The sequence below is a fragment of the Botryllus schlosseri genome, chromosome 4, assembly GCF_051294905.1.
Source record: "Botryllus schlosseri isolate E-star chromosome 4, Bs_hap1, whole genome shotgun sequence".
Lineage (NCBI taxonomy): Eukaryota > Metazoa > Chordata > Ascidiacea > Stolidobranchia > Styelidae > Botryllus > Botryllus schlosseri.
This window is the reverse complement of record NC_137239.1, coordinates 2,248,811-2,269,435: the sequence shown is the minus strand read 5'-3', so window position 1 is coordinate 2,269,435 and position 20,625 is coordinate 2,248,811. Positions and strand designations below refer to the sequence as shown.

General features: G+C 40.5%; 1 protein-coding gene across 2 annotated transcripts in view; it reads right to left on the bottom strand.

Moving 5' to 3' along the window:
- The window catches only part of LOC145436842 (adhesion G-protein coupled receptor G7-like), a 58,178-nt gene extending 54,555 nt beyond the window's left edge, over positions 1-3,623 (bottom strand). For both annotated transcript variants that reach the window (XR_013914435.1, XM_080314056.1), the window contains exon 1: positions 3,546-3,623. Coding sequence is in view for 1 of the 2 variants with exons in the window: in XM_080314056.1 (XP_080170182.1) it covers positions 3,546-3,591 (46 nt within the window). In the remaining variant the exon portion in view is untranslated. The remainder of the gene's footprint in view (positions 1-3,545) is intronic.
- Positions 3,624-20,625: the final 17,002 nt, after the last annotated feature.

Here is a 20,625-nt window from a genome sequence, read left to right as displayed (position 1 = left end):
TCGACGTCGAAATGCCTATTTTTATTTTCTATAAATCATGTTTTTTTTTCGTGGGGGAAGGGTACTCTATAATCAAAAGTTTGGCAACATGAAATCCCGTCCAGCGCGAAAGAAATGGAAAAGAGTTGCATAAATTGTCAATAAGAGATGTATAAATAATTTATGTTCATTCAACGACATAATTTCGGGCCCCCTTCGAGCTCGGAACCTCCAATTGGACTATTTGGGATGCGCCAGTTACGGTCCTGGTAAGAGATCAAAGCTCGGTCGCTGTTTCCTGGTTGAGATTTTACTATTGGAAATATTTGCGCTTCAATTGCATATATATATATTGGTTGCATGTGGTATATTCGGGGTCAAATCAAGGTTGTTATAACAGCCATCGCGGTCGGGCTCATACCATATGCTTCGAATCAGATGTACCCAATCCGAATTCCCATGTGTGATTGGCAATACGGGAAATTAAATGTATTGGGTTTTGTTTTAGTGCTTTGTGTGACTATAGTAAATCAACATGGGAATGTCATGGAGATATCTGCCCATATTGAATTTGGTACTGCACCCAGTTATTCATTTTAACACGAATTTATTCCAAACAAAGCTCCGCTCCGCGACGATGTTGACTGCATATGATTTCTTAAATATAGTAGCCTTAACAGCCCCTAAAGCACGGTAACTGAATATATTTTCGAATATTCTACCAATGCATGGGTATTGTGTTATTATAAACATTTTGCGTTAGCCGAGAAGATACATGTTGCGATTTCGTATGTAGCCACCTCCGACTAACTGTCGAAAGTATGCAACCACCCTCCCCCCGACCAAATATACTTTGATATTTTTGCCACTTGAAGTAGTTCTCACGTGTCTTAGAAATTACTGCTTATACTGTTAATTGAGTAGAAAATATAGGGCGTTACTTGTGCTACCTTTAGCAACACCAATCACTTTTACAATCTCAAGTTCAGTGGTTCTCAACCGGGGGTCTGCGAAGCCTCTAAATTTACAAAATAGTTGATAACCTAATATATATATTTAAAATTAGGAAAATCACGAGGCTGCAGTTTTGCTTCATTACAGTAGAACTCACATCAACAGGAAGGCCGTCTGAGATGGATGGAATATCCTGCTGTGTGGACTCATTTTAGTTGCTAAATTGCCAATAGCCCATTGATACAAATATTTGGCTGTATATACGTGTTTTGTTGGGCATTGTGTAAAAAATAAATATTTGGATTAGTAAAGTCAATCATGAAGACTTCGTAATGTTCGCAAAAATCCGTTTTTGCTTGTGATATAGGCCTACATAACCATTTTCCTTAATAACTCCAAGCTGAGCTGCTAGATATAAATTAACAGGCTTGACGTTATATGTTCAATAAAAAAATCGTTTGTCAATTTTGGTGTCATCATTGTTGCGATCATACCCAAATGTGTCGTCGGAAGCTTTATGCCCTATTATCACATTCGCCACCACCTTTCTTTGTCTAAATGGATTTTCAGCACTCGTTGATATGAAATCGAAGGCGCAGATTTTGAAGACACGACCACGTATTTCAAAAAATACAGTTAAATAATTAGCTTTGAAATAATAAAAGTCAACCTAATTTCTGCATACATTGAATGCTCTTATTTTCAAGAAAAATAATTTTGTTGCTGTTTATCACTAGCCTACAGTTATCATTTGCACATGACAGATGACGATTGTACGATAACTGAGCTAAATTCGAACTTGAACTTCGTGAGGGGGGTCCGTGACGGTCCAAAAGGGGTCCGCGAACACAAAAAGGTTGAAAATCACTGCTCAAGTTCATATTAAAATATTACGGCAAATAAGAAACCGCCAAAAATGTAAAGCTTTTTGCATATAGAATTGGCGTTTAATGTTGCAAAACACAAACAAAATGCCTCGACACCATTTAAAAACATCTCTGCCTCTGTTCCAATATGGTATTTGGTGTGGGTTTTTGAATTTGTTTACCAGTGTAATTTTATGGGTCGAAAAGAGTTTCTGATTGAACGATTATAGAGAATCACTGTAGCCAAGTTCACCGAAAACTCACTCATTCTGCATTACAACAACCCATGTTTCAAGATAGATGATTTCAATACCAATATTTGAATTTTTGATATTGTATGCTAACCGTTATGTCACTAACGAAAGCTGAAATTTGATTAATTTATGAAAATGAGAAAAATTGTTACGGAAAAAATCTGACGTGATGGAGAAATTATTAGCACAGAATCGGATTCAGCAACCATAAATTAGCCTAAATCAATCATTGAAATTTTTTACCCTAATTTTTGTTCGAAATTTGTAAACCAGTGTTATCTCCGTTTCGGTCAACTTTTGCCCCCTTAACGTATGATAAATACCTCTTACATAAAGTTATGTTTCGTTGTTTTGCTGTTCGATTGTTAGTTTGCTTTACTGGGGGTGATATTCCAATTTATGGTGTTGTATTCTGGTACGAAGGTATCGTATTTCAGCGTATGATAAATACCTCTTACATAAAGTTATGTTTCGTTGTTTTGCTGTTCGATTGTTAGTTTGCTTTGCTGGGGGTGATATTCCAATTTATGGTGTTGTATTCTGGTACGAAGGTATCGTATTTCAGCTTATAATTGTATTTTAATGTTAGGCAAAACAGTGCTTTATCCCCTGGCACGTTTTTTGTCATAACTTTTTTTCCCCAAAGTAAAAAAAGTGACAAAACCCATCATTGAAAAGCCGATAAAATTATCTTCCCAACGGTATATAATACGTCTTTATAAGAATTTTTTCTAGGTTGACCGAAAATTCTACAGGACTATTGTTTCATTTATAATCGTAAATTGAACTTCAAACTATGGCATTCCTAAGATGTCAGGTGATAGCAAAAAGCATGGTTGTAATCAAGTGACAAGGTTCCGAGTAACAAGTCAATCTCCCTTTCATAGTTTTGTCTCGAGTTACATCGAATCGTTTTCTATCGATCACCGACCCACGTCCACGTCCAAGTCACGGAGTAGAGTTTCGATTCCGAGTCATAATGTTTTGACTCGAGTCCGAGTCCAAGTCATTGAGTTGACTGTTCAGTTCCGAATTAATGTCATGTGAAACCCACTTATTGCCACCCTGCTTCGTGATATCGAAAGCTTTGCATTCATATTATAATAAGTTTTCTCACTTTTAAACAGTTTTTTGGTAGTATTTTCAAGAAACAGTACTAATAGAAGAAATAATATTTGCGTTATAACTTTACTATTCTTCGACATTACCAGTAAATGTCTGTCTTGTTGGGCCTGCATCGAGTCATATGAGTTGGTCTGAGTCATGCGCGCGTACTCGTGTACCAGTACAATACACAAATTTACTCGAGTCGTGTCAAGTCAAGTCATTACTCATTTTTGAAAAGAGTATTGTCTATCAAATTCAAATCCTATGTAATCTTTCACTCATTTGGAATTACTTTTAAACAGTAAGTCACCCATCGCTGGCGAAATGAATAAATATGTACGTTTTATGTTATGCAAACATACTCAAAGTAATGGTTCAAACAAACCTTCAGTGCATATTTGATCTATGCATAGACAAGTGCGATTGTCCATGCATTCAAAATGACAACTTTCATCACATGAAGATGCTGCAAGAAAACATGATTGATTGAACATAATATAAATTGGCATGGTGCTGTGCGAAATGCTCATGAAACGTTATCAAAATATTGACTTACGCGTTGTAAAAATCTCGTTACTACTAAACTTCCTTTAAAAATAATTCACCCAACCTCGAGGTGCACGCATTTTGAACGGATTTACCCAAAAACATTCAACAAAGTTAAAACTGAAATGTCTCTTTCCAATCACGAGTTTGAAGGTAGATAGATGTGCAACTTCAGCAAGTTTGTTAGTATCAATGCGTTTCTGGAAAACAGACGATCACCAAAACGGAGCATCTTAATTACATATCATAAATTTTGAGCTGCTAGTGAAATGATTGGAACAACAGTAAATTCTGTTGATGTCTTGCCAACAAAAATGTGAAGAAGGCAAATTTTACACATTAACACAGTAAGCTATTTGCTGATGCGTACTCAAACTGGAATCATTGAACAGATCGCTGCTTACTGATTCAAATTAAAATCATGTACTGAGAATCGGCATAACCGATGGTAATCCCTAATTTTAACAAATTGGTTATTGGGAGGTCGACTTCAGAATTCCTATCTAAGTATTTTCCAATTGTACAGATTACGTATAGAGCACGATGCATTAAATTTGTCCGCTGCATACCACAAAAATACTTGAATGCAATTTCGCAACCAATCGCTAAAATACATTAGTCAGGTGTCCGATGCGATTTCAATAATCGACTGATGCTATCGTCTCGAGAAGTTGACACAAATTGATATTGTACGATTCACTATCAATCTACACATCGCTGAGAATATAAACGCATAAACTATATTCGTGCGATTTAAAACATACAATAGGGTCGGTAAATGTGAGCACTGTGCAATGAGCTGTTCGTTCTGTGGTATTAATGGTGTTTTGTCGACTACTATGGTCATTATTCTCCGTAACTGCCGATAAAATTATTTGTGTTGTAAAAATGGAGGATCAGTGGAACGTACAATCTGTGAATGACTGGTTGCTTTCACAAGTGACACCGGCGCATCGCGAGCAATCCGAACATACATAAGATAGGGTGATTTATTCGACACCGCTTACTTCAGGACTTGAAATTGACCGGTAAAGTTTGCGCCGAGTCACGAGTCAATCCACATTTATGAAGCGCTGGGTCAAGACAAGTCATGTTTGCAAAGTGACTCGGGTCAAGTCAAGTCATATGAAAAAGTTTACTCGCGTCGGACTCGAGTCAAATCATGACTCGAGTCATCTCAATACTGCTTTCTGGGGACAGAGGAATCAACAGTTACCAAGCGACAACTTTAAAGCATAAAATCTGATACATGAGTTAACGATTTGTATTTCATACTTGATCAAAAGATCTCATGGATTTTCAACTGATCCATATTTAAATTGCTTTGGCCATAAAACTACGAGAACGATAAATGGTCGTGTATTTGTGAAGGATTAGATTACGCAGTGACAATATTAAACACAATAATTGTATGCATTCGTGAATCGTGATATAGCCTACTTACCATCCAGCCAGTCAGTTGGATGTTGAGCGATTTTATTTATCGTGTATACTTAACATAATGAGTCCACCATATCTCAGGAAGATTGACCTGTTACCTCGAATTCTCGAATTACAATAATGATATGCCTGTATGTCTACTGATTCACAATACACAGTTGGTGATGTATTTTCGCTTCACTGATGAATACACGAAATATTGTGGGGTGAACGGTATATAGCAGTTCAACAGGGTTGAGCAGGTTACTGTAATAAACCGGAATCATATGATGGTCATGGTCAGTCATAGGCACAGCATATTATAGTACCACAAAATATGAAGGTCGAGGATTGATTTGGAGTGCTCAACAACCTGGAAGGAAGAAATATCTCTACGGGCATAATAACTACAATGAGCAGAAAATGTCAATTTTTCAAAATGATATAACTTTTGACCACGGAGTTCAATTTTCCTTAAATAAAGTTTATTGTGTTCAGCATTTACTCATCGAAGCGAGTACCAAATTTCAGAAGATTTGAAAATGTGGTGGTTCCAAAGTTTGTTGCCCAGGTTGGGAATGGCCGCTTGCAGATATTTACCTATTATTTGATCTTCTTTGCTGTAATGTAAACCGATTACATTTACATGAAATATTACCAGGCTAAGATTTGCAAATACATTATCGACATACGTGTGCATTCACTATCACCGTATTCCCACACTCCAGAGACATTGGTATCGTCGGTTTGATTGACGTCAACGCACGTCGCCCTTGCAATGCCGCGCATAGTGTATCCGTCATTGCATGTAATGTTACACGAGGTATTGAAGTTACTACCGCCAACGCATCCAGGAGCAACTTCACCATTCCGAAACTCTGGTACTTCGTAGCATATCACGGCTGAACAGTGTCAAAACGTATTTATTGGTGGGTGTTGAAGCAAACTTCCTTCAATCTGATTGTTTGTAGTTAACATTTATCGGTTACGTTGGCTTCACGATCGTGTATTGACCATAGTCAGAGGTGAGGTATAGTGTGAATGCAAAGCCATTCCACTTATGCGGAAGAACTTGCCAATTTTAGTGCAATAGATTTGATCAAATCAATGCGATATATGCATGTTTTTATAGGCAATTCAATTTCAAAATCAATACCTAGCATACTTGCGTTGAATGTTTTGTATGTACGTTCCTCATACGTCGGATCAAGTTTCACTTTCACTTCAGTTTATCCAGTGAAATAAGACCTACGTAATTCGATGATGATGACTATACCTTATTTTCCTACACAAGATTTGGGAAGATGACTGAAGTACAGATTTATTTACTATCAATTGGGAATCAAGTAAGGAATATCGATCTAATTACAGCTTGTATGGCCCACATTTATACACGCACGTCGGCAACTTTTCGCCAAATACATAATAAAATGTGAAACTTGACAAAGTTGAACCAAATACACCCAGGCAGAACATGATACCATAACCAGCGGTCGCTCAATAAATTTCTACACCCATTAAAAGAGAATAATTTGATTTGATGAGGGTCAGTACTACTAAATTTACATTTTTTTCGAATAACCGTGAAAATAAATGTACTCATGTAGAATATGGTACCATAAACAGTGGTAATATATAGAGCACCACTGTTTACGGTACAAGTGTCTTTGTGATAGCAGGTATGTAGGACGTACATCATAAAGATTGTTTGAACGGATAACGCAACACATCCCCAAATTGATGCGCCCAAAAACTTGCATAAATGACCTGACGTAGTTCGCATGCCAAAGCAAATTAGCTGCAAAGACTGACTCTTATAACGAATATAAGGCATACGCTTCGTCGATCGGTCAACATTTAAGTGAAACCCCTTCTTGCGCTCAAAACTATAATGACGAAATGTTTACTGGCAGATCATTGTTTCATTACAAACTGTTTGAATCTACCATTATTTAATTGGCAAGGCCTATTGTTTGTTATTGTTGCCATTGTTACATTGGGGACTTCAGGATATACGGACTGAAACCGGAAGTACGCTACCTAGCTTCTGATTGTTCAATAAGTGTTGTCCTTAGTAACTACTGATTACGGCGTCGTCAGGTAAGCTATAGGCTGCGTAATGCCATGCTACAGTAGGGAATAGGGATGTAAACAAAACATTTTGAGGCTATTTTATAGTAATATGAAGTTCCAGTTGCCGTCAGGATAAATCTGCTGTTCATTTATCGTGATATTACCCAATATATCACTTCTGATTTGTCGCAGTGTCACATTGATAGATATTATAGTAATTCATTGATACGGAGATTATCATCCTAGCAGGAGCATTATCCTTCTTTTCTGAAGATCTGGGCGTGATTGGAAAGGCTGAACTGAAGATTAAATCAACTCATGTGGTTTCATTGAAAATAGACGAGTTCCGAATTAATGCAAAGATCAGGGCATCGTGGAAGGACAAAGAGTACAATGTTATTGTCAATATAGATGGGACAGGCGGCATTAGTAGTGCGGCATGTGAATGCCTACGAGGCAAATGGATCTGCAGTCACATGACAACAGTAGCCATATACGTAAACAAAAATGGTATGTCGAAAACGGACCTCAGAAATTCATGGATTAAACATCCAAGAAGAGCGCATAAAGAAAATATTTAACCACTGAAAGAGTTATTTTATTAACTACCGTAACATTTTTTACAGCCAAACTGTTTAGAGTCAAGTGTACCTGTTTGATGCCGGTGTGATCAGACTAGATGACCTTCGTGGTCTTATCGATCATTCTTATCTAATACCGAATACTGTGCATGCATATTTTCTGTACCACCACCACTGCCGTGTGTTATGTATTTTGGTTGGATGAAAATAAAGACTCTCTCTCTCTCTCTCTCCATCGTCCAAACCATTATACAGTGCCTTGCCAAGAAAATTAGATATGCAGGACAGAGTTGGATCAAATGTAATTTGTAATTGAGATGAATGTAATTAATTACATTTTTTCATGTAATTGTAATTGTAGCATTTCTATTATGTGTAATTGTAATTGTAATTGTAATTTGATCAAAATTTTGCTCAATTACATTTTCATGGAAACCTGACAATCACAACATAAAATAATCATTTAATCAATCATTTATTCGTCGCACCAGTGAAAATCCGGTACGAACCAGGATGACGACGAGGGGCCTTAAGGCCTTAGTAAGCAGTCACCACATTAGCCTATTTACATCGGTGTTCTATGCGTGCTGCGTTATAACTAGATAATTCAGTCACGCTAAACTGTTTCCCATACTTCAGTAGCAACAGAGAAAACTTTGTGAATTACAACATAGGCTAAACCAGTGGTTCTCAAACTGGGGGCGTGCACCATTGGGCGGCGTGAAAGCATCTGAACGGGGCGCGACGGTTCAGTGAACGGAAATCCTTTCCGCCTTTGGCCCGATTCACCTCCGTTTCATGGTTATTGCTCGGTGTATAGTCTAAATTTCGTATTGGAGAATTCTCTCATCAACAGTGATAACCTTCCATACCATCAAACTATATGTAAGGATTGCTAACTTTCTAGTTTCATTGTGTGCTATTACGATAAGCAGGGGGCACGAAATATTCACTGTCATGAAGGGGGCGTGTCTAAAAAAGTTAGAGAACCAGTGGGCTAAACTAAATCTTAATATCTCAAAAAGGATGAACAGCAAATAAACTCTTCTGAAACCTGTGCTGAACCATTTCCTACACCACGGTCAAAGTTTTTTAAATCTCTGACCAGTACCGAGGCTTGTTGCAACAATAGCAAAAAAAACTTCAAGTTTCCAACCAAGTCTTCATCAAACTTGATCACGCATTTGTAGAGATGTTATCCTAATCTTACCTCTAATCTTGACCAAATTTACTGGGACCAGAAACTTTTCGCACCCTAATGTTCATCAAATGCAATCTAACAGTTTTCGAGCAACTGAAAATGTAAATGCGAATCAAAATATTGTAATTCTTAGTTATCAGGAGGTTCTTTCCTTTTGCATTTATTTTTACGCGACTTATCGGTATCATCCTTATCGCTGACGACTTACCAATTACATTTCATTATCCTGACTAGATGACCTCACGGCCGTATCGCAACTCCGTCGTCAAAGCATCTCGATGGTGCAGGCAAAAACAGAATATCATATCTCTCATTGCACAGTTAACATTCGACAAATGACTCAGCTCTGAGTAGCCTAATCGTTTGATTACATTTCATTGACTGTCCTGTAGCCTATTCGCTGTTAGTCGCTCAAACCTGTGGTTCTTAACAGTCGCTTGAAACATTTGTCTGTGCTTGTAGTTTTAAGTACTCATGATTAGGAATAGTTCGAATACATTCGTGCTTTTTTTAATTAAAGGGCATTCTAAATATCATGAATGGGACATGAATAGCTTGAGATTGTTGCTAGTTACATCGCTACGGTTGACAATGAACACCTCTTTACTGAATCAATTACATGTTTAAAAGTAATTGTAATTGTAATAATTACATTTTTAACAGTAATTGTAATTGTAATTGTAATTTGATATTTTTATCATTGAGTAATTGTAATTGTAATGTAATTGAAACATGCAAGGAAGTAATTATAATTGTAATTGTAATTGAATTAAAATATTGTAATTGATCCTACTCTGATGGAGGATATAAAATATTTCCAATGAATTTGTTCAAAACTGAGACTACGTGCCCGATGAAATGGATTGCTGGCCCTGAGCCCCCATCACACTTAGCATCATCCGCTAGAATAACAGAAAGTATTTCCGATCTGTTCCCACTATTGCAAGCAGACAGGAACGAATTCTTGCATAAGTGCCGGGTAGATGCTGATGAAAATGCTACTGTGGCTGAAAAAACTAAGCTGCAATCCAAATCACAATTATGGGGTCGGTTGTGCAGTCACAGATTGACTGGAAGTAACTTTGGAAGGGTCATCAAAGCCTTTGATGGGCATAGTTTGTCTGGTTCTTACCCCGAGTCTTTATTTAAAACCCTCTGTGGCGAATACAATTTATCGTGCAAAAGTGCGATAATGTTGGGCCAGATGCACGAGGTTGCAGCGGTCAAAGCTTATCAAGACTTCATCGGCAACACTGTTGAGAAGGCTGGGTTATTTATATTCCCTTGTGGATATCTTGGGTGCACACCCGGTGGCATTATATTTACTGCTGATGGAATGAGAGGAGTATTAGAAATTAGGTGTCCATGATCTCACCGGAACAAAACTTTTATTCAAATCATGCCGGAGAAACAAGAAAAAGACACTTCAACATACTTAGATCAGTGCGGTGTACTGATGAAAAACCACGAATATTGGCATCAAATTCAAGCGGGAATGGTAGCTACTAAGACGTTATGGTGTCACTTTTTACTGTGGACAACAAAAGATATGCGAATCATAACAGTAACAAAGGACAATAATTGGGGCGAAGAAAACTTTCCAAAATTGACCAATTTCTATCTGGATAGGTTTTTGCCACACGTCACATCTTCAAAAAAAATTTCTTGATCTGGCTATCATTAATTCTGACTGAATATACTCATACTCAATTTCATAAGCTAACTTTCTTTGTTCATTCAGGAAAGACACAATCAACGAAAGAGATCTGCGGTTTCCAAAATATCAGCTGAAACTGCAGGCACTACAACTATTATGATTCAAAGCATTACGAGAAATTCTGCATTGAATCTAAACTGGGGTATTTGATTCTAGGTATCGCTCTAACACTCCTTCAATGGTTGGAGACTGCAAATTTACTAGAACTCCACGTGGTTTCACCAGCTTATCTACGAAAGGTCTCTTCGTGCAAGTAATCATACATAAAATTTTGTAATTGCGGATTCTTTCTATCGCTCTGTCGACGTGTATTCTACAAGAAGCTTTCTTTTTGCAGAACTTTGCCTCATTCTCTGTAAATTGCTTCTTTCCTGCTAGGAATGGTGGTAGATTCAACGAAACTCCGCTTGGCATCAATTCATGTATGACAAATCCTTTGTCTGCCAGAACTAAATCCCCGCGACCTGTAATAAAGAATCATCATATAATCTTACGGATTATAATGTTTAAATAGCTAAACAATATTCAATGGAACGCCTGGAGTTGACCTTATTTCAGACTTGGACTTATTGTCATCAAGTGGTGATTCAAATTTCATGAAACAATCATTTGATTGATTCTGAAATCCTGTAACTTTAATATCTTAAATAGACGATATGTGTCTGTCTATGATTCGAATGCTGATACAGACCTGGAAATGTTTTAATACTCCTGAAAGCTTGGGGATTATTTTGTCACTGGTACTTCCAGGGTATCAATCACTGATGAAAGTTATTGCTCCATTGGGAGCTACTCCAATTAGATATTTATCTGTCAGTCGTTTTTTGTAATTACTGAAACTTAAGCAAGCTGCATCAAGATCTTTTCTTGGGGTTTCTATGAAAAATTCTGTGCAGTCTATAATCATGCGTCAATTTGAAATCCCATGAAACTTCTGAGGAGTTGTGCACAAATGCTTGGCAACCGATGGAACTTGGTTCAAAAATTCTTTGAAAAAAGCTCATGCATGACATGCAAGTACGTCAGAAATATGTTATTGATTGAGGTATGGCTCAGACTGAACAGTTTTGCTCTAAAAAACACTTGGCAGGTCGAATTTCATTTTCAGCAGCATTATGAGCAACTGGTCAGAAGTGTTCACATATTGCCAGGCCTGTTCATTTTTGGATTTCTCCAAAAATAACAAAAATAGCTTAGTTTTGGATGTTTTCAAATTTTATTTTTGGAGAATCTCCAAAAATAAGAAATGAAGGTGTCTTTATCCCTAATATCACTGAAAAACATGATCGAAAATATGTTATTATCATGTATTCATGTCCTCCAACATATCGACATCATCAGTGATCTTGATCTAACTTCTCACTACTTTCATCACAAAGTCTTTGGCCTTGAGAATACCCTCCAAAATCAGTGACAGACGCCCTTCAGAGACCCTTCTCCCACTTGATTTTGCGAGAAATTGGCTTGAACCGTCGCATTTGTGGGAAACATCGAGACTATAGTGGTCCAAAGAAATGTCGGATGGCTTGAAACTCTTCAATCTCCCAAGCCTTTGCTCCTGACAAACGCTGGTCAATAATGTGCTTGGAAGTGACGTCCATTTTGTATCGGAAAGACATGGATTGGAAGTGGTCTTCGATATTCGGTATTCACTCGGATGTTCACTTGATCGACAGCTGACCTGGGTGTTTGTGGATAAATTCACGGAGCCGCAAATAAAGTAGCTTATGTATCACTGTTGTTAATATTATTAGAATCAAAAAGAGCAAGAAGTGTTTGTTGTATCCTCTCTCCTACGACCCACGAGGTTGCACCACTTGGTATGGTAGACAGGGCAGGACCCTTGTCGGGAACTTCAATTTTCTTTTTGCCGTCGATGAGCCCTGCAATAAGGCTCCCGGCTGTATCGAACGTGGGCTGTGTCTCCTCTTCGTCGAGGACTGGTCGCCTGGTCGAACGCCTTCGAGGTCGAGGACTGTACACACCTAATCCTCCACGAAGTTGCGTGCCTCAGTGAACGTGATTGCCCGGCACCCTCTGACCAGAAAACCGTACTTGGGGCAGGTACTTTTCATCTCCTGGATCAAGTTCTGTTGCCGTCTGAGGTAGCCATTCAGTCCCATTGTCGTGTGGACGAAGTGATTCTTGTAGAGCTGGCGGTATTCGACCTGCGCCACAAGGTCCAGCAGTGCAGCTCGCACCCCACTCGCACAATTTCATACCCTGCCGCCTGTTCAACCCTTGTCGCGACGCCTCTGATCCATCCAGTAAGTGGAAGTACTTTTAGCGCTTCGGAGACCCCCTCTCACACACACATGCTGTTTCTTGTGTGTTTTTGTGAGTTCCCCGGTTGTTTCAACAGTATTTACGCTGCTCTGATTCGTTTATTTCACTAAAATACTTGAAAAAACATCATCCAAAAAATCTTATTTTTGGATGTTTTCAAATCTTCTTTTTGGAGAATCTCCAAAAATAAAACCCAATATCCAAAAATAAACAGGCCTGCATATTGCACAATTTTGCCGGCCCAGTAAGTCAAAGGCTGGAATCGGTCAATCTGCTATACAATAAGTTCAAAAATATCTTTACTTAGACCAGTCAAATTATGAACTTCAGCATCGGTCATATTTGCTGCTGACAGTATTCGTGATGACTGTGCAGCCATAGAGAGGAGTTTTGCCTCGGTGTCGCACTTGAGCTAATCAAGTTGCTGCGCCTGACTTCTGGTTTTATCCACAAGGGCAGCAATCACACTATGGGCAACAGCTATTTCTCCTTTAAGCTTTTCCAAATGATCTTGCTGTGGAATCTTTTCCAATTCCTCTTGCTTTGGTATGTATTGTCCTTCTGATGAGATAGTGATAGTACTGTCATTTACAGAACTATCACTAGAGTTACTGGACACCCTAACTGTGCTGCAACTTGGCTTTTCATCAGCAGTCACTGTTCCACTAGCACGCTGAGATGTACAAGTTTTACGCTGGTATATTCGTGTATCGCTTTCCTCATCTCGAAGATTGCAGCTTGGCACAGCATCCTTTTTCAATCTCTTTTTTTGAAACTCATCTGGTACATCTGACAATCTGTTACGGCTGTAATCTTCTACTATGAAGTGATACGAGCACACTCGAGAAGTAGGGCAGGGTGACCAATTTTTATCTATTTATCCTATCAATCCACATCTTTTCAAGCTTTTTATCTTTTGGAAATTGGTGAAACGATCGATCCGGATTTCTTTTTTGCGTAGCTGCACAACCAAATACAACACAATACACCATAGTGACTACGCCAACAGTGTGCTGTAAAGCTCTCTTCATCAAATTTTACGCTCTTAAAAAGTATACCTATTTATAGGAATAAGAGATCGTTTCAAATTCAACTAAAGTCGCAGAAATATACATTACCGTGATAAAATAGTACAGTGGCGGCTCGTGACAATATCGGGTGGTGGGGCAAGGGCTGCAAGCGACTTTTTATCAAGATGACGTCACAATGGCGTTTTCCAACGTAAACAAGTAACTTAATGATGGTACGGTAACATGAATTTCCCGGCAACAGTGATTTTAACGTATGTGACACGAGAGGTCCGCTGGTGAGCTGTGACTTGAAGTGTGGTAACTGCGTAAACGGCGTACGGAACAAAGATTCAACACGGTTCATGTTCGCATTAGACCTGACTAATTATCTGCAGAAATGGAAATGACTATAACTCGAGAGATAGCGTAAGCCTAATTGGAAAGGTCAACGAATTCGGACAGATACGCAATTGTTATCTCATAGATTGGGCCTGTCCTATTGAATCCAAAACATCATTGTAAAGGACTAAGAATAGCAGCCTCGGAAATTTGGTCTCGGTACAGCATAAGAGATTTTGGCCTTGAAACTGGAGACTGTAACACGACACATACGTTTTTATTACTGTCTTATAGGTCTGCTGCGAAATCGCCTTTGAAAAATATATTACCGAATAAATACGTGGATGAAAGCCTTAAACTTGGTACACTGTTACATTACATTATCGAGAAGTGGCCTCATGGCCGTTTTCGGTATGGTACACTGTCAAAATTAATGCGAACAGACCAACACCGAATTTTGCGTAAAATTTACTGAGGAATAGGCTGATCAAGTGACGAGGGGTTGTACGCAAATGGCTTGAAGGCCACAATTTCACGGTGAAATTGACATTGGAGAATATACGATCAAAGTAAATATTTGAATGCAAACTGAGAATGATATCATCATCTCACTTAACGTTACCGCAGATACACCGGCTTTTGCGTTAAATCCGCAATGTGTTGTAGGCTAAAGTGTCAGATCGGAGCACATCTTTACGATACTCGACCTTGATAACGAAATTACTGCCCTAATCATTGAGTGTCAACCTTGAGACTTGGCACAGCGTTCGATACTAAAATCAAGACATACCGTGCAAAAGCTTATGACGGATCTAGGTAAGGAGCATCGTTAAAATCAATAGAGACCAATACCGGCTTTGCGTATAATCTGTTAGCGATAAATGACGAGTCAGCTCTCACTCGAATTAGGAAACGAAATTACCACTAACACAGTTCAGTGACAAACTTGAAACTTGGTACAGCGTTCGATACTAACATTAAGACTTACCGTGCCAAATGTCATAACCGATCTCAGTATTGAACACCGTCAAAACCAATGGATACCAATACCGGCTTTTGAGTAAAATCTGTTTGCGATACATGACGGATCAGCACACACTCAACTTCGGAAACGGAATTACTACCCTAAACTTTAAGTAGAAACCCTGAAACTTGGGGCAGTGTTAAATACCACCATCACGACATGACATAACAAGTTTCAAGAGTTTTCATGGTGTGAAACCCCATTAAAATCGACCTATACCAACAAAGGTCGACTAAACGCATATGACGGTAACAGAGTTCAGCTATAGATACGATTGTTACATCACACCTTAAGGGCACAGAGCTATGGTGCCCCGGTTGCTCGGTAATTTTATGAATAGGAGAGAGTAAATCACCGTTTCTTTATTGTGCGCGGTTTTGAGAGAATAGACAGTGAAAGCTTGTTATGAGCGCTACCGGGGCAAGCCCCGGCTAGGCATTCGCAAAGCGAAAACACAGAAGAGAATTCGATTTTCGCATAGACTTCGCTATATATGGGCATTTACAAGCGAAAAGACAAGAAGTATACGATTTTCGCTGTGATTTCGGTTTATATAGATAGGTGTGCGTCTATAAATGGTAAAGAATTGTTATTGAACAGAATTTTAGGTGGGGCAATGCCCCAGTTGCCCTATAGGACGAGCCGCCACTGAAATAGTATGTATTATTATTATACAGAAACTTTAGCACCAGACACTCCGCAATCCTAACATCTCTTTTGCAGTTTCATGGCAAATGTTCGTACTATCATACGCGAAAACTATAATGACATTCGTGGCGCTTGCGTTGCTATCGGTACACTGTAAATCTAAAAGGTGGAAAAATGGTAGGAAAATGGAGGAAGATACTTTCCCTCCCTTTATCCACCGTATCTCCACCACATGTGGGGGAATTTAGAGGGTGGAAAGAGGGAGGAATGAATAGTCTACCATATTTGGTGGAAAACAATTATTAACATGGTGGAAATCAGAAATGACTGTTCGCAAACTGTCGTATTGCCCAATTAAAACATAACAGTCGATACTGGCTTATAGTTAATAACGTCATGAGACATGAATTTGGAGTCGACTGTTGTTTTTTCACTCAATATAAAGTCATAGTCGCATGCATTTTGGAATATTGATAAAATATTGAACATTTTTTTTTCAAGTGGTCAAGCCAGTAGGGGGATTAGTAAATTTGAAAATGTCTGAATACAATTAATAGATTGTGATAATTATTTCAAGATCCTGCACGACCGTAGCATATCCAAAACCTTTAACGTATATTATTGTACTCGAAGATGTATATATTCAAAGAAGTAATAAAACACGTCAACTGAAACAGCAACACACCGACCCCTCACGTCCACTACACGCTTCCACTACCCCACGACTCCGCCAAGCGTCTCTTTGTACGATGGTTCGCATGAAGCACATCACATCCCCCCCTGATCTAAAGATCACAAAATTGCAGTTACAGTAATAACCCCAACGACAGCAAAAAAGAAAACGAGGCAAGAACAAAAACCCAGCAAGGGTAAAATGTCCACTCATACGTCAACAAAGTAATCGGCCCACCATCTGGGCGGGACCCTATCACGAGAGGCGCGTTCAGTGTCTTGACGGTCTTCCGATACTCTTTGAACACCCTCAACAGGTGGTTCAGGGTTGTTGTGCTCTCTCTCCTGCCCCACTTCCTCCTGGTTGAAGACCAGGTCTCTTTGACTGACAGCATCAGGCGGTTCAGGATTGTCATACTCCCTGACCTCCCCCACCTCATCCCCGTCAAACACCAGTTCTAACATTCTTGAAGGAACCTTACTACTGCCAGCAATTTTCCGTCGCTCCCCCACCATGTGCCTAACATCAGCAACATGCCTGTTTCTGCCGTCCACTTCCACCACAGCATCCGCAACTATCCCTGTCACCGTTCCCTCCCTCCACGGGTGAAACACCTCGCGTTTCCAGGTTTCACAAAAACCTCCTCTCCCACCACATATGGGTTTGCATCGGTTGATCTATTCATTTCGTTCACGGGAGATCCTGGCAACCTTACCGGATAACGGAGGACAGCTTCCACCGGAACAATTTCTTCTGCGTTCGGAGTGTGATTGTACCAGAACGTCATTTCCTCCACACTTCTTACAGACCGAGCAGCCATTCTCTTAATCGTTCTATGGTTTCGTTCAATGATCCCATTTCCAGAGTGTTTATAGCCACAGCTCGTCATATGCGTAACTCCCCAGTCTTTGAGAAACTGAACTGTCTTCTGGCATGTGAAACCAGCGCCCTGATCTGTCAGGATCTGAATTGGCGGTCCCCTCTCCAAGAAGACCTGCTGAAGGTTCCGGATAATCTGGTCGGCTGATTCATTCGCCACTTTTCTCCAGATTGTGAATCGACTCGGCCCGCAGTCGATCATACTCAGGTATGGCTGGTTACCGACGTAAGTTATATCCAATGCCAAACGCTCCCACACGTTCTCCACTGACAGCTGGCCATGTTCCCATCTAACAGGGCTAGGGTCGATTTGTTGGCATATTCTACAATTTCCGACCACGTTTTTCACCAATTCCTGACTCACATCATCCGCGATACATCTTTGTGCGAGGAAAAGTGTTCTCGCGATTCCTAGGTAATGCTTCTCATGAATCTCGCGCACTTGATTCCTTAATGCGTTTGTTGCCCCAAACGCCACGCCCACACGTTTCAGCCAGGTCTGCAGGACCCTTGTCAAGGAATCAGCAATATTCTCACCTGATGGAACCAAACGAATCGTCAACTTGAGAGCATACTCCTCAATAAGCTGCGAGATTATTCCCAACCGTCTCTTCGTGACCATCTCGCTTATCCCACCCACTTTTGGTCTGTGACTGTCTTCCAGTATAGACCTTACCCAATTGTACACACTGGTTGAGTCCGTAATCACTTCAACGCTCTTTATATTCCACTTCAGCACCATGTTTAATCCTTTCACTACTGCATCCAACTCCGCAACATTGATATGCCCACTGTCACTCTGCTTACGCATCCACGCCGCGTCTTCTACAACGGCACCATCTACTCTCAAGCAACACCCCACAGCCAAATTGCTTGCATCACACCACACTTGCGCCTGACCACTAGGAGACACACACCAAATCCCACCGACTGGATCTTCTTTCCACACCTTGGCCATCACATCTTCGGCCAGAGTCTTCACTTGCTCTGGAACAACTGCATCCCATTCAACTTCGTTGGCAAGTCTTTTGACATAACTACATGCCACTCTTAACCATCCCGCCACAGGATAATGTCCTATTAATTTCCCAAACAGCGAAAACAGTGCTCTCTTTGTCAGGGATTCTGCCACCACAGGAAGTTCTCCATCTCTCTTCCATTTCCGCACTCCGCCTTCTTCTGCCATGACTCTAAGGCCCAGTACGCGAGCATCACATATCGACACTGGCTCTTTTGTCTGCAAACCGTACTTGGCCAGGTGATTCTTCACCTTTCCAACATCGACAACACTCGCATCGACCCATATGTCATCGATATAGTGATCTGTTCCTTGAGCCACTTCCTCATCCAGACCTAGAACCGTGCCGATAATCTTTGACATAATTGTTGGAGCTACGTTCAGCCCAAATCCCATTCGCGTCATGACGTATCTTTTTCCTTTGTACTCAACAACCTGAAACCGCTGCAGTCGCTCTGACACATGAATCTGCAAATACGCTTTTCTCAGATCAAGGACATATGCATTTTCACCGGTCGTTCGCCAAGACCTTAGCTTTTCTTGACATACCGCAGTGTCCAGACCGGGGTGACTCGTGACATAAGTGTTGAGTTCTCGGTAGTCCATCACCGGCCGCACTTTACGTTGCTTATTCGGTTGCTTCACAGCCATGAGCGGGATTATTCCGTCTTGATGTCCATGCTTTGCAGGGCAATACTCTTGCAGCCACCCATCTTTGACCCACTGATCAACTTCGCCAGTAAAGGCCTCACGACACTCTGATGGAACTGGGTACATTGCACAGCGGTTTCTTATCTCCGGTTCTTCTTCGTTCTCCCACACCCATTCCACAGTCCACTTCTCCCCATCGAAAACAGCTTTGAGATCGCAGTCAACTACTTCCACTGGCTGAATACTCGAGGCAACCTTCGTTGCAACACATGCTTTAATCGCACGAAGTCCAAACTTCGCGTTTAGGTCAGCATCAACCTCAACACCACCAAGTACTTTCACAATATCATCCCCAGCACTATCTTTGCATTGTACACCAGATCCGACGCCACTAAAAACTCGATTTCTACAGCAATACCATCAATCGTCACCATTGCCCGCACCCACCCTGGGCAAGTAGTGAGTGTCCCATTTAACATTTCCACAACTATATAAGGTCCTTTTGGTGTCAGACCCAGTTTTTTACATAAGTCCTCATGAATAACTGACCGCTCACAACCAGTGTCCACCAGCCCATTTGTCACCATGCCACAAATCTCCACTGGCACAAATGGTAGCACCTTTCGTCCTCCTAATGCGATGCGGAGGGGGCGTCCGGTGCCAACGTCCCTCCCTGGCCTTTTCCCGCAGCCGGATTCCCTTTACATTGTCTGGCGATGTGCCCCCATTGTCCACAAGCAAAGCACTTCCTTGGAGCATTGTCATAGTATTTTTGTGCACCAGTAGAATTTCTACTTTGGCAGTCTCTAGCGATGTGACCCTTTTCCTTACATATGTAGCAGGGGCCGTATACTCTACGCTGAGCCCCAGCAGCACAAAAACACTTTCACCATCTTTTGTGGGCAATAGTACACTTGCCCGAGATGCAATACGGTCCAACTCTAATTGCTCTACCTCAGCCATAGACTTAAGCTGTGTCTTGGCATCCGCAGGCAAACCAGCAATGAATGCACACTTAATTATTGGATTAGCTTTATCCCCTTCCAGACCTATCAACATTGCCAACCTCTTCAGATCAGACAGGAATACATCAACCGATTCCCCGACTTGAAGCACACGGTTACGGAATTGTTCATATGCCACATAGCAATCCACTCCGAAAGCTGCCAATAACCCCTTTTTAATCAATTTATAATCCTTCCTCGTCGCCTCAGGCAATTGTTTATACACCGCAAATGCCGGCCCGTCCAGCAATAAAGGTAGGGTGTTCACGAGAGACGCAGTCGAATCTTGCAGTTTGGCAACCAATTCCAATTTCTCCGCCCATTCTGCAAAGTCGCCTGACGTTCCATAGTCCACATAATTCTTGACGATATCCGTTAACTTGACACTTGTCATCT